Source organism: Podarcis vaucheri (genome assembly GCF_965113315.1).
Source record: "Podarcis vaucheri genome assembly, chromosome: 1".
Taxonomy (NCBI): Eukaryota; Metazoa; Chordata; class Lepidosauria; order Squamata; family Lacertidae; genus Podarcis; species Podarcis vaucheri.
In genome coordinates this window covers 92,699,621-92,714,752 of record NC_138759.1, presented here as the reverse complement: position 1 = coordinate 92,714,752, position 15,132 = coordinate 92,699,621, and the positions used below count along the sequence as shown (strand labels likewise).

The following is a 15,132-nucleotide window of genomic DNA, read 5'->3' as shown; positions in this document are numbered from 1 at the left end:
ACCAGACAAGAAGGGTTCAGAGTGTATTTTTGTTTCAGGCACAGGGCTGCTCTCTAGAAAAGGGGAAAAGATCACTCTGAACCAGGTTTCAAGAAGAGGGATTTTTAAAAATTATTTGCAAAAACTGAGCATTTTAAAGGGGGGTGGCAGTATTGCCTCTGCATCATTTGTCAATAAAACAAAGGGGGTTGCCTCAGAGCTGTCTATATTATGACTGGAAACTGGGAAGAAGTGTTCTATGCTTTACCTCCTCGCACATTCAAGTAATCAGTAAGAACTGAGTCATGATGAACTCCACACCCCACAAAAAAACCTGTTCAGCTCCACATAGGGGCTCATTTCATATTTTGAGGATCCTAGTTTTATGTAAGTGGAAATTCCTTTGGCTATGACAAAGGAAATGAATATACATGAGAAGCAGGGTGGGGTAGGAGGTGGCAAGTGTTGCACACTACGTGGTTAATGGCTTACTGTGAACAAGAACTCACTGCATGATCACAGCTGCTTCACTACACTCTTTTCCTTGCACGAACAAGCAGCCATGAAGTTTGGCTTGTTGCTATGCCCAAACCAGGGATTGTGGTTTATTTCACCAGCAAGCCAAATTTTGTTTATGACGTGCTGACTATAGTGGGGAGGACCACACATTCAGAATGTGGTCATAGCATCCTGACACCAGAAAGGAAATAGATATGGGACCATGTGAAGAAAATAATGCCCAAGAAGGTACAAAGTACCTTTCCATCATAACTAACTACATCCACGTCCATTCAAGGAAATAAATGCTTTCAGGTCTCACAGTGCTGGGATTGAACTAATGGCACCTCTTTGTTTAGACACTAAGGTGATGAAACATCTTCCATTATTCCCCTCCACAGTTAAAAGATGGGGAATATAAAGCAAATGAGTATGGTTGCTATGCACTAATGGAAATTGGGTGGATGAGGGGAATGCACAGGCATTAACACCCCCCTTATATTAAGGATTTTAGCGTTGTCAGGCTAAAAAAGTAAACTAAAGTATCACTCCCAAACAACATGAAGGAAACAAAGGTAGGAAGCTTGAGGGCACCGTCAAAACACAGATGAGATACCTAAACACGCAGCCGATGAAAACACAGCGCTTGATTATAGGGGAATTAAGACACAGGGAAAGGTAAACAGGAAGCCAGTCCATGGAAAAAGGTCACTTTTTAACCCTTCCTGACAGATTTCTGCCCCCGCCTCCCATTTCAACCCATCCTTAATCCCACCTTTGTCGGGATTTGACGCCCGCCATCCCCCCCCCCTTTGTCGTCGCTTCCTATGGCTGTGATAATTAGGTCGCAGAAACTTGCAACTGGTCGGGGGAGGCGGATGGGCGGGAGGGAGGGAAAAGGTGAGGACGGAGGGGCTGGGAAAAGGCATGGCAGCGTCAGCACGTCGTCGCCCCACACTCGGAAAGGCATAGCTACTTATGGGGCGGGAGCCACGGGAACGCCTGGGAAGTACGAGGCGTCGCTTTGGGGCAAGGAGACCCTGAGAGAAAGAGAGAGAGGGCTGGATGTTGCTTTTAAATAGATATTTCGGAAAGCGCCAGGCAAGCAACAGGCGAGACGCAACAGGGAGGAGAGAGAGAGAGAGAGAGACGCACCTTCTCAGCGCACATTTGCCCCCCTCCAACCCGGACATTATTTTCCCGCCTTTCCCCTCCAGGAAACAGTCGACAGCCTCCGCGAGACCCAGACGCCCAAAGCCACCTACCAGCCTCCCTCTTCTTCTTCTTCTCCTCGCCCAGCTGCGCTTTTTCCCGACCGGCGCGTCGCCTCCGAAGGGAAGGACTCCCGGCTAAGCGACGAGGGGCGGAGGCAAATGGCCGCTGAGTAAGGCCAAGGAGCCGCCTCTTTCCTCCTCCTCCTCCTCCACCTCGCCCTGTGTTTCTTTTTTTTCCCCTCCCCTCCCTTGCTCGGGCCTCCTCCTCTCCCAGCTCCCGCCGCCAGAGAGAGAGAGAGAGAGAGCGCGCGGAGGGAAAGGCAGCAACAAAACAAGCAGGTCAACAGCCACCTCTCGTTTCCAGAAAGCACGAGGCAGCCTGGCTGCATCACACGAACCCGCCCCCCCCCGTCACATTTTTAAAAATCCAAATGCATTTGTTTAAGACACTCTGCCGGCTCCGAACAGGTCCCGATATTTTACCCATAAGGAAACAGCGCCTCCCTTGCTTATATTATAATATTCCCAAGTATAGGGGTGCTAAACCCGTGTTCTGTGAACCGCCCTGAGACCTCTGTATATAAGGCGGTATATAAATTCAATCAATCAACTGGGGAGGCGAGTTGAGAAAGTCCGGGGTTAAATATTCCCTGGCAAGACCCGATCGCTGATATATTCTACTTTAAATCAGCAGGAAGAAGCAACACTGTCCTAGTCAGCTCTCGCAGCCAACGATTTATATTAAAATGCTAAGCAGTGCGCCCAGGATAACACGAACAAGTGGGAAACGCGGCCCAACTCCGTGCATCTCGAATACATCGTGCAAAAAAAAGCAGGTAAAGACGCAGACAGTATATTGCATGTATAGAAGGCTGACTTCCCTGGCGGATAATCCGTGACGGTGCATCCTGGTGGGAGGTAGGCAGGGCCATCCTTCCTCTTCCCGCCCCTCGTCCAGCAGCCGCTGCGGGTGAAGAACTGGGAGGAGGGGGGACAGATCCCTTTTGCCAGAAGCCTGACCTCATAGCTGGCAGAGGGCTCTTTCCGCTGCTTCCATTTGCTTAAGGCCCGTCCCGTGCCCTCCTTCTGCTCCCGAGGGTCCCTAAATCACTTAGAAATAGGTTGAGGAAGCAACATTCCCTTAGCCCAGAAGTTCCTTTCCCCAGCATATATGATCAAAAAATATTTACAGCACAATCCTATGCCTATTTAGAATCATAGAATCATAGAGTTGGAAGAGACCACAAGGGCCATCGAGTCCAACCCCCTGCCAAGCAGGAAACACCATCAGAGCACTCCTGAGATATGGTTGTCAAGCCTCTGCTTAAAGACCTCCAAAGAAGGTCTTACTGTTTAGGTGGAATCTTCTTTCTTGTAGTTTAGATCCATTGCTCCGTGTCCGCTTCTCTGGAGCAGCAGAAAACAACCTTCCTGTATTAATCTGTGTTTGAATAAGGGTGTGAGCCTTATCATTACAAAAGACTGCCAAGGCTCCCCAAGAAATCCAATCAAGTAACCTGCCAGACAGGAAATAAACAAAGTGACAGGAGAAAACAACATGCAAATGTTCTGTTTTAGACTGCCTTATCTGAGGGGTGGTCTTAGGTTACACCCCTTCTGTGATGTATGCATAATGTTTCTGGGGGTGGTCTTGATCTAGAGGATGGGAATTTCAAAAGTCTTTATAAGCCCTTGCACAGCAATTTTGGGGGGTCCTCTTCCTCTCCTGCGTGTGAGGGGAGCACCCTGTTGCAACAGATCAATAAAGATCCAGCTTACTAGCTGCTTTGCTTCTCAATGTACTCTGGTTGACCTCTGTTATTTTCTCCGACCAATAGGGAACCTATGTAAGGACTCTATATGGGCTCTTGGATACCCCATAAGGGAAAAGGGCATATTTTTATTTACAACACTATCATATCACCCCTTAACCTCCTCTTCTCCAGGCTAAACATGCCCAGCTCCCTTAGCCGTTCCTCATAAGGCATCGTTTCCAGGCCTTTGACCATCAGTAGTGATAGAAGAGTCTCCTGTATAACATGCTACTGCTGTCCACTTTGCTGTTTGATCATGCACATTTATCCTAATGAGGAATAGTAATACTAGTTTGGCATATCACAGACAGAATTAGGTTGAAAACAGTGAAAAGCCAAGGCTATGTTAACAATGAGTTTATTCTGCTTTGGAAACTCTTAATGTGTTTGTTTGTTTGTTTGCTTGCATTTATTTTCCATCCCCAAACTCAAGGTGGCGTATGTCCCTCCCTCTCATTTAATCCCCACAACCACCCTGTGAGGTGGGTTAGGCTGAGAGGCAGTGACTGGCCCGAGGTCACCCAGTGAGCTTCATGGCTGAGTGGGAATTTGAACACTAACCACTATACTATACTGGCATTAACTACAGAGAAATATCAGATGACCACAGCAGGGTTAAATTCCCTTCCCCCCATGCCATGTTTCTATTCATGTGTGGTGATGAGGGCATAATGGCTACTATAATTAAAAATCAGCTAGACAAGGCCAAACAATGTGACAAATCAGTTTCTCTACCTTGGTGTTCCATTTGCCTTCTACAAATCACAGGTTTCTGCTTCTTCAGGATAACGGGGGAAATATTTGAGCAGGGGATGGAAGACTCCATTGCCTTACTTGGTGAATCATGTGTAATTTGCCAATTATTTTTATCTTAATATTTCAAGAAAAAATCTCACATCTCTTACCCTATTTTATATACAGTGTTACCTCGGGTTAAGTACTTAATTCGTTCCGGAGGTCTGTTCTATACCTGAAACTGTTCTTAACCTGAAGCACCACTTTAGCTAATGGGGCTTCCTGCTGCCGCTGCACCACTGCCGTGCGATTTCTGTTCTCATCCTGAAGCAAAGTTCTTAACCCCAGGTACTATTTCTGGGTTAGTGGAGTCTGTAACCTGAAGCGTATGTAACCCGAAGTACCACTGTATATATATTTTGCCACATCTTAATTCTGTATCCCTTCTCAATAGAAATAGGTTCCGTGCAATCTAGTCCTGAAATTGTTTCAAACAGTTCTTCCAGGTAAATTGGTATAATCAACCTTTTAATACCTTATCTTTACCCCTGTATTTCTCTTTTGTCATCCAGTTCTTCAATTATTTCTTGTTTTATCTCCCCCCCTTCATTTCTTCCTACAAGTCTTCAGACTGACACTTTCACCTTAGTTACATGTTGATCAAATACTTTAAAAATATTCTTTCATTGTGTTTACAATGTGTAGAACTAGTGCAGATTTGACCTTGATCTCACAATGCCCAGCCAGATGCCCACAGAAACTTGCGTAAACTATGCAACTGATTCAGCTCCATTCAGATGTCCACTAGTTCTAGTGTTAGGGAGACGAGAAAAACTTCTCTTTATCCAATTTCTCCATGCCGGGCATAATTTTATAAACTTCTATCATGTCACTTCTTTATTTCCACTGCAATCCTAACACTGCAGAGGAAGGCTGGTGCACAGCCAAGGTAGGCAAGTGTCTGTAAAAGAGATGTAAAAGATTTTGCGATGCCTCTCGGGCAGCCCAAAAGACCTCCACATGTATTAATGAGGGAAATTTAATTATACCTGCCTTTTAAGTCTCAGGTAAAGGGCACAGGTGATTAGTTTGGACTTCAGGCTCTGTATCACTGAGAAAAAGGAAAGTGCCAGAAATGCTGACATGCATATGACTTTCCCTACAGCATAAGGCACACTGTGCTGCCTTGCTTACCTTCAAATGGTTTAATTGAATGTTAGGCTGAACACACCTTTTTGGCTCGTATCTGCTAGCATAAGAAGCAACATTACTATTTGCTGAAAATTGTCTTTGGATTTAGGTAGTAGGTGTATGGAACTGCTGCATGTATGTGGCATGTGTGAGGGTCTTCTACACCATACATGGCAGCAAACCCACTTTTACCAATGAATGTACACTAAAAAAAGTGTACAGACACACACACCCCCACACACAGACACAAAATAACCCCAAGGTTAGATCACCTCTAGTATTAACTCTAGTAAGGGCAGCATGTTCACAATGGGATCAACAATGCTTAAGTATCACTGAATTTCCATATACTGTAAGTTTACAACCAAATGAAACATCAATTCCCTCGCTGTTTGTGTGCAAAAAAAATCTGTCCAAAGACCAAGATCAAAAAACCCATTGATAATTATCAGTACTGCAGCATAACTAGCAACTTTCAGTAATAAAAAAATCTCCAAACTTTAAATTACTAAAGCACATCTTTATTTTGCAATTAAACAATTAAGATTCACAAGTAAACTATGTTTTTTTCTTCAAGTTTGTACCTAGACAACTATTTGTCAATCAAAATTAAATATATCCACAAAATATGTATAACAGCATATATTTCACATAATGAAGTTGCTCTTAAGACTAAAAACAAGATTTGTTAAATGTTATATTTCTCTTATTTCTGGGGAGCTGCTGGTATAGTATGTAAAACATTAGTGTACTTTATTAATGGCAAGAACTCTCGTTTTACCCCAATGCAGGCAAGATACATAAGGCCCTTTTAAAGCATACAGTAGCTGCAGTGATGAATGCTGAATTCTTTTCATTGTCCAGTGTTGACCAAATTCAAGTGCATGTCATTTTCAACGGAGCACATTTCCTGCTGCTTAGCATAGAGGTTCTTAGCTAAATAGTGTTTTTTCCCCTTAAAAATAAAATAAACACATAAATTCAAAAGACAAATCTATATCAGATAAACTTGTGTAGTAAACAGAAGATGCACAATTGTATTAGAGATGACCTACTGAGATGCTCAAAGCCAGCTCACTGGGCAGTGCAACACCCAACTGAATTGGACAATGCAACGTCACCGGGGGGGAGGGGAGAATGCAAATTCATTACCACTAGCAACAAAAATAAATAAATTTGGGCACCCAAAAGGATTGTGGATTATGATCGAGACACAGTATTAGGTTTACAATTACACATATACTATAGCACCTGTGACAGGAAAGGGGGGTGGGGAAACTAGACAAATCACTTTTTTCTTTTTTTTTAGTATTTGCTATGACGACCAGAGCCATATAAATTCATGTTAAATTTGAAGCCCAGCCCCTTCAAATTGCACCGGGAAGTTTGTGGACATACTCCTATAGAGGAATACAAAGGAACTTAGTGTCAATTGTTTTAACTGCTCCAACCATATTATAGCCTTTGTGTATAAGGAATTGCAACTTTTTCCCTTTAAAAACTATTTTTGTGCATTATCTATTCTTTATAATTTACAACTTAAATACCCACCCCCACCCCCGGTTTCCAGAGTTTTATGCAAATGTTAGTAATGCTAAGCAGCTATAAATATATAAGCCAGGATTCAGAGAGCTCCCTGGATACACAGAAGTACTTCCAAGTATGCACTGATGTTCCCCCTAACCACAACTCCCTATTCTTCCTCAGAGGTTACTCCCAAAGGTCTTTAAAGTCTGGAAGCAACAAGGATGGAGCCAAAAAGCAGCACATGGAAAAACTCTCTGCCCAACCCAGGAGACCCTAGGCACAGTAAACTACTAAATTAAATGAAATCCACCGAGAAAAAACAATCAGAACTTGTAAGCGGCTACATTGTGGGGGTTACTTTTAGTATCATTATTATGATGCTTAAGGTTTTAAAACCTAAACCAGAAATATGTTTATCAACAATTGCACTGCTATAATACCACAAAACAGGATGCTGTACGAGAACTACAGAATGGTACTCAGGCCTTGATATTTAAGGTCCGTATGCTGTGTGGTAGTGTACACAGTGTTTAGCTTACTAGAATGCATTTTAAAACAGATGAAAACAGGTCAGAAGCACAGCGCACTGATAAAACAATTCACATGAGGAACAATCCCAATCAACTCTGCACAGGAAAGAATTAAGTATCTCTCTCTCCAACCTGGTAGCAAATTTTATTTTCTCCAAAACTTCTGTCAGTAGTAAAGCATTAGATAAAGTGCTACTATATGAAATTCAAGAAATTTAGGCAAAAAGTAAATATTTTAAAATGTGTTAAATATCAAGTAATTCCACCAAATAATGTCCGTCAAGGTCTCTTCATTTCCATAGTATTAACATTGTTTCCAAAGAGCCATTTCCAAAGCGTTAACATAGTGGTCTTCAAATCTCTCATAGGCCAGAACATTTGGTTTGAGGCAGGGGCGGCTAACCTGTTCCCCTCTGCATGTTGCTGAATTACAACACTCATCATTTCTGACAACTGGCCACACTGGCCAAGGCTGTTGGGAGTTAAGAGTCCCAACATCATCTTGGAGGGCAACAGATTAGTCACCTCTGGTTTAAAGGCAATACAAATTCACCACTTGCCCTCCGATGATTGAAAGCAAATACTTTCTAAACTTTCTTTAAAACTCACGATTGCAACTGATGTGAAAGCCTATAGGTTGTTAAAGTTAAGCATTCAAAGTTCCAGATAGGCAAAGACTTTCTCCTAATCTTTTTACTATACCATTCCGAAGACTGAGAAGCAACCATTTTAACTTTGGTTTGTATTTCTTCTAATTTGGCGGCATTGACTAAATCAAAGCGAACATATTGATTTTCCTGTATGTCATACTTGGCTCAGCAATTTTAACAAATCAATATACTGCTTTGTTATACAATGAACTTGTTGGTTACAATTTAACATCTGTACCCAAAATTCCTTTCCTCCACTGCAAGTGGTAATAGCGCAAACTGAAAGTTAGTGTTGCATAATGATGGAAACAAAGGCTTGTGTTTGTTTCTACATGGCAGCTGGGTATTAAAATTAGGAAGAGCATGCATGCACACACATACATACACACAAGCTACTACAAGAGACCCAAGGGATATCTGCAGGAAATCTAGGACACATAATTTAAGATGATTCCCAGATTGTAAGTTACAAGATTTTTAATTATCAGCTTGCATCCAAAGATATGGGCTTTCCCACCATTCCTCTTCACTAAAGCCTCCAAATTATACTCCTGAGGGTCAAGGGACCTTCTAGCATGGCAAGTGATGTGGTACAGGGTCTGTAGGAGGAGGAGGAAAATCAGCAGAAATTGTGGTCAAGTGCTTTCCACTTGCACAAGAATCCTTTGGATCCAAGCCACTGTATTCATATAAGGCCTCTGTCACTTCACTTGGTTGAAGCTTCCCCCCCCCCCACCCTAATCAGCTTCTCAGCCCAACAAGGACTGCAGTGAAGAATATCAACTGCTTAAGGTTGCACTGCAAAAAGGGAAGGAGACACAATTCATTGAACCCTCTGGTCAACATACAACTTCATTTCAACACCCCAAGAGCCTTGTGGATAACATCCGGAGGCTTATTTTAATAACCAGGGCAATGAGCAATTCCCCTGCACATCCCAAGCTGCTTTCTCGGGCTGCTTCTCTCCCCCTCTCTCTGCGCATGAATATTTATAATGCCATGGATTCAGTCTGTATTTTTGTTACGTTTTGGGATGTAAAAATAGGAGAGACTGCATAATATGCTGAACTTTCTCTTGCACAGCATATGCTGATCTAAGTGATCTGTGAATCTAACTATACAGGCAAGTTTAAGGCCAGAAATTTTAAAAGTGCAGGTAGTACCAGGTGTCTCCACTGCTTTCCAACAGCCAAGTCAAAGACTGAGGAACAGCACCTGCAAGATACAGTATATGGCAAGAACTCCTAAGACTTTCAGGAGCTTGGGTAACCATCCATTGCCAACCACGCACTGCCTATTCTTAGTTACACTCTAGTAATTCTGCCCCCTATCAAGCAGCCCCTTCCCCAAAAAATTATAGAGTTCTGCTCCACCAGATGGAAAAAAACTGCTGAGATTCTACAATACGACATTTCCTTCTTCTGGGCCTTCATGCACAGCTGCAACTGAAGCATTTCTGCTGCTTTTCAACCTTCCACAGATGCAACAAACCTAAATCCGCACATCGCTTGTGGCAAGGTGCAAGCCATACTACTTCCATCAAAAACCTCTCCCCAGCTCTCTGCACTTGCATTTTGTGCTTTCTGTGATAGGACAGCATTTCTAAATTGGGAGCTGTGGGATACTGCTACCCTATAAGATATTACTTCTCTAGTATGTTAATAGGCTGGATTACAATGTATTAATATGATAGGTTTTATTACATCAGTGAAGATGTCTTATATTTTAGACTTAATTTGTGGCCTTATGCTGATCTTGGTTTCAAATGATGCATGTTTGGGTATAGGAAAACCACTAAGGGACAACCAGGAATCCTGTTCTTATGTTAACACAGGAACATTACTGCAGCACTGGAAGTGGATGTCTACTCCAATGATTTGGAGGGACTACGCTCTAAGTGGCATGATTAGCTGGCACACTTAAAGTCATGCTGCTCAGAGAATGACTGACACTGAGGGTACTTAATATTTAACTTTGTCCAAGGTATACCTCTACCACCCCAAAAGCCACACACCTAAAAAGGCAAAAACGCAATTTTAAGAAGTTTCTCAAGAGTCCTAGATTTCTGCATTAGAAACCTTCAAAAGTACTTTAAATAATCATAGTTTTCAGTCCTTAAGATAAAACACAAAAAACATACATTGGAAACATACATTGGCACTAAACCATTTCCCTATGGCTCTTATTTACAATTAAAACAACCTGAATTAAAACAACAACAACGATAACAACAGGAAGTGTTACATATGATTCTTTTCTCTCCCATCTTTTTTTAGCAAATAGTAAGAAAATAATTATTCATAAAATCCAACATCCATAACACCCATCATTTTATATGTCATTATTCCTGAAACATACATTCATGTTTTGTACAGAATGAAAAAACATACAAAAAATATTTTTTCCCTTTTCTTTTTAGCTTGATACAGATCTTCATAACCCAATGCAAAGCAATGAACAGTATTAACTTTTAGGCCATATAAAAATACTTGTAAAAGGCTATTTATACCACTATGGGAAGATGCATGTTGTGAAGATCCACTTTTATGGCATGATAATGCTTTAATTTCTAATCCTTTCTTTACTATGTGTGCATCTGAGGGAAATTCCTGTGGCTTGTTGATCTGCTGCTTACCCTACCAAACTAATCTCTTTCCATATTTCTTCATTGCCACTAACCAGCAAGCCCTAAATCAGCTTATATCAGGGGAGATGGAGGCCTGAAGGCAGCTAATGTTTCTGCCTATATGTCAGATCAACATCCTAAGTACCAAAAATATATGCCAACAAAACTATACATTGTGGTATAAATGTTTCTCATGGATTCAAATTGCTTTGGCAACCTCACATAAGAAAATCAGCGTATTTAAAATATCAATGATATACAACTCTCTAGTAATTTCCCTTATATAAGTTTATAAAATGGGCAATGCTGTTTTCATTTATATGTTGGCAACAGTAACATACGTTGGCAATAGTAACACGTTTCACTAGAATGGATGCAGTAATTGAGTATTTACTTTAATGTGTTACACATGCTTAAATTAGTCCTGCAAATAACCAACACTATGGCACAGAACAATTTCCAAATTAAAAGCAGGAAAGCCTTCTCTAGGTATTAAACCATTTTTGAAGTAAGCGGTTCAAAATAGAATATGAATATGCAGTATATAGCATTATTTATATTCCTATTTGCCACCTGACTGGTTGGTAGAACTACTGGAGGCTTTCTATAAAAAGGATTTTACATTGCTTGCACTAACATCTAAGGATGGTTTAGAGTGCAATGCAATATCGTTAGCAGTTACTCACATTGTGCTGGGTAATCTGAAACTGTCTGAAACATAGTTTAAAAATGCATTTCAGCCTTTCATTTTGTGTTGAACAGAAACAAACTATTAAAAGCCACTGGATCCTTCAATTATCAATTGATGTAGAACATTTGAACCCACTATCCCGCTTCAATTTCAAAGCTGTCAAAAGTAGCAGTTTATCAAGCACTCATTCCAATTTGTGAAAGCAGACAAAATTGTATTCCTACACTCTGGACAAATGCTCAATTAGAGACTGAGGGGTGGGTGGGTGGGTGTTTTAAGAAGCCCATTACACCTCATCCTACTGAAACTACAGTTTGGGTGAAAGGAATTGACACTAGCATTCATTTCTACACTGACTCAAGAAGTTATATTAAAAGGATAATAATGCAATAATTTCAAAACCAGAAATGGAGACTACTGGATTTGCTTTGAAAATAAATAAACAGGCCAGCAGATGAGATTTAGTTTTTTTGAAAAAAATAAAGTTTCTCTTTCATTTGGTATCATGATGAAGAGCTCCTACAACTTTGCACCACCAATTTCAGGGCATTGGGTACAAATTTTATACAGCAGATTTGCAGCTCCTTCCAGTACATATAGAGGAGAATAAATGTGTGTGTTTTTTTTTAAAAAAAAGAAAAGACAAACCTCATATTGTCATCCATAGTCTGCATATTCTGCTTTTTAAAAAATTCAGTAATTATTCAAACCTCTTTAATACAGGGCAGTGTAGGTTTTCATAAAGAAACAACTGAATCCTAAATGCATATTGTGCAAGAAGCTGTCTCAGATCTTCTTCTTCTTCTTCTTCTTCTTCTTCTTTAATAAAAAGGAGACAAAAACCTTTACATGACCCTAGAATGAGTTCAGATTCTGTATCAATTAAGTGCCTCCAACTGCATACATGCTAATGACCTCAAAAAAGAGGCACACAAATAAAAAAGCACAAAAGTACACAGAGATCCCAAAGAACATATGGAAAGCATAAATGTTTTGGGAACAAGCTGATGGCATTTTATGCACCTTCCTCCCCTTTTGTCTTGTCATAACACAGTATAGCACAAACATGACTCAAGAAAGCACAAATGTGGACTCAGGAAATGTAACTGGCAAGCAGGTCATGGGGAAAGCTTACCTTGAAGTTTAAAACAGTTATCAGAACTATCAAAAAGGTATAGCATACTCAATTACAAAGCTTTTTTTCTCAGTGGAAGGCTAAAAGAAAGAAATTCTAAAACTATCTACTGGCTTTACATTTGATGTTGCAAATATTTTACCAGTTGAAAGGAATGTGTCAGATTTCCCACTTCAATTCATAGCAGTAAACAATTATTACTTATTTAATAGGCTGGGGTGCTCTTGCTACCCATAGTAGCATGCAGGTACTTGTAGAAAGAGAAGGAATGGTATTTCTGTGACCCCCTATCGTATTCTAAGTACCATATTCTAAGCACCAAGGGCCATGCTTTAAAGTGTGAACCTGCTAAAGTAAATGTTACAATGATGATACTTCCCCCTTTAGGGCCAATACAAGTGCCTTGTCATTAAAGACATACACTGTAAGTCTCAAGGCACTTAAGGGGTTAAGACAAAACACATGCATTCATTCCCATTAGGTAATGTCATCAGATGTTACAAAACACACCAATGTTGTGACATGCTGAGAAACAGAGCTACCAGGTCAAAAATAAATGCCCCTCCTATCCCACCCTAAATAAGATGCTGGTTAAACGGGCCTTTATGCAGCTACTGCCGAGTTAGACGAAAATGTAGCTTTCCACTATTAATCAGGTTAGATCCTTAGAACGACATTGGGCAAAATGTGCTGCTTCAGTAGGCAGTGTCTAGTAGTAGTAATATTGCTAATGTTTCACCAAAATAAAAAACAAAACAAAACAGCAAGGATCTTAACACAGCAAAATTTAGCATTGGAAGAAATGGCTTTGTGTGTATTGTTGTTGCTTTAAAAAGACATAGGTGTCAACCAAAGAGTGAAAAGTGTTCCAAGCCTTTTTTTTTGTAGCAGTTCAAACAAAAAGGGACTGTATGGCACTACAATGATGTCTGGAAAGTCATGGAGTTCCTTAAGTCTGGTTTGTTCGAAGCAAAGCATGAAGAAAGAGTCTTCCAACACAGAAAAATCATAGTGTTTTAGAGACCAATTTTCAGTTTCAACATAAAGTGCAATAGTGCTGAAGTTTTTTCCATGTCCTTTTCATTTCTTCATTTTTTTCAGACACCATTTCTTGCAAGTAATGTTATGGCACACCAGTGTCTTGTATGGATTCTTCTGAAAGGTATCTTTTGTTTTCTATTAATGCAGCGAAGTCGTTAAAGGTCTAACAAGTTCTTCTTCATACACTTTCAAAATAGCCTCACAAACGAATCTGTATTGACTCTAGAAAGAACAGTGCAATAATTTATAAGTCACAGAAAAACAAGCTGGAGAAACTAACAATGAACTATCAGGATAAACTTAAAAGACTTGAAGAATTTTGTGCTGAAAATACTACAGGATGGATCCAGTGACCAGCATGCTGCAGGAGAGGCTTCAGGGGGTAGGATGGGGGGGGGGATTAGCTTTCCTCTCTGCTTTTCTCCGACTCCAATCCTGTGGGACAACTGATGGTAAGGCATCCATCAGCAAACAATTGTTAAAAATCTCCCTTATTCTCCTCTCACCCCTCCTAAATCTGCTCTGGAAAACCTTAGGGGGGCTAAGGGGATTCATTAAAATCTGCTTCCCTCTCCATTTTGCTGATGGAAGTCTTCAGTACTTGAGTGACACTGTTTGATACAACAGTTTAAAAGTTTTCATATACAAATATATAAACTTACATTTCAAAGGCTGCAAATTAAAAAGAAAAAACAAGGAATGAATGTGAAATTTATATTTAAGTAGCAGCCTTGAGATTTTCTCCCATTGACATATTCTTTAAATATTGTTCAAGTTGCTCACTCTGATCATTAGAATAAATACGAATTCTAGGTTCTATAACATCCTATAATCTATAATATCCACAGGCTACTTTTTCAGATTTTTATTAGCATATAATCAGTCTTTAGTGCATCTAGAGAAACAAAGGTCTAAAAAGAAATTTGTGTTCGCACAAGACAATAGCTACGTAATTTCTAATATATAGGGTGAATCTAAATTCACATTTAAAACATGAAACCTAGGACAATGCCATCTTGTGGATAACATGTGGAAGTATGAACATTTACAGGGGAAACGGAAAGATTCAGATATCAGTTTTAGGATGGTGATAACAAAACACTAAATCACTTTTCCTATGTGTGTTTTAATTTCCTTCTTGAACTTAAAAGCAAACCTTCACTTCATTTCAGGATCTCTAAATAAACTCGCGTATGGTTAACTGCTTGGTCTGCATCAAATATGTGCACCTTGATCCAGAAAAAGATATATGTAAGCAGAAACATTCTTGCAAGTACATTTTTCCTACTCCATGCATGGAAGTGTGCTATTAAGAGGGGAGGAAACATCTGGAGTCCACAGATGGTGTTCCTGTACTGTGTGCACATAAGATGAATAGCATCAGCTCTGACCTTGCTAATCATTTCCTTTGTTGTTTGATAGAGGGAGGGGAAAGCAGGTGTTGGACACCAGATACAACGGCTGGGGTCAGGCTAGCATAAGCCAATACAAGTGAATGTTT

At 40.4% G+C, this 15,132-nt stretch overlaps 2 protein-coding genes and 1 long non-coding RNA gene across 4 annotated transcripts in view; 1 reads left to right on the top strand and 2 right to left on the bottom strand.

Annotated features, from left to right (window-relative positions):
* Positions 1 to 1,886, bottom strand: part of EPB41L5 (erythrocyte membrane protein band 4.1 like 5) — a 52,759-nt gene extending 50,873 nt beyond the window's left edge. Inside the window, exon 1 of the mRNA XM_082238328.1 lies at positions 1,743 to 1,886. The gene's annotated coding sequence lies outside the window, so the exon portion shown is untranslated. The remainder of the gene's footprint in view (positions 1 to 1,742) is intronic.
* A 3,845-nt stretch (positions 1,887 to 5,731) lies between these two features.
* LOC309536864 lies at positions 5,732 to 11,729 on the top strand. Its single transcript, XR_014221729.1, has 2 exons — positions 5,732 to 7,140; positions 7,194 to 11,729. It is a non-coding gene; the product is annotated as an uncharacterized lncRNA (long non-coding RNA).
* A 357-nt stretch (positions 11,730 to 12,086) lies between these two features.
* The window catches only part of PTPN4 (protein tyrosine phosphatase non-receptor type 4), an 81,328-nt gene continuing 78,282 nt past the window's right edge, over positions 12,087 to 15,132 (bottom strand). For both annotated transcript variants that reach the window (XM_082231215.1, XM_082231214.1), the window contains one exon: positions 12,087 to 13,853. In XM_082231215.1, the coding sequence (XP_082087341.1) occupies positions 13,770 to 13,853 (84 nt within the window). In that variant the 3' untranslated portion in view covers positions 12,087 to 13,769. The remainder of the gene's footprint in view (positions 13,854 to 15,132) is intronic.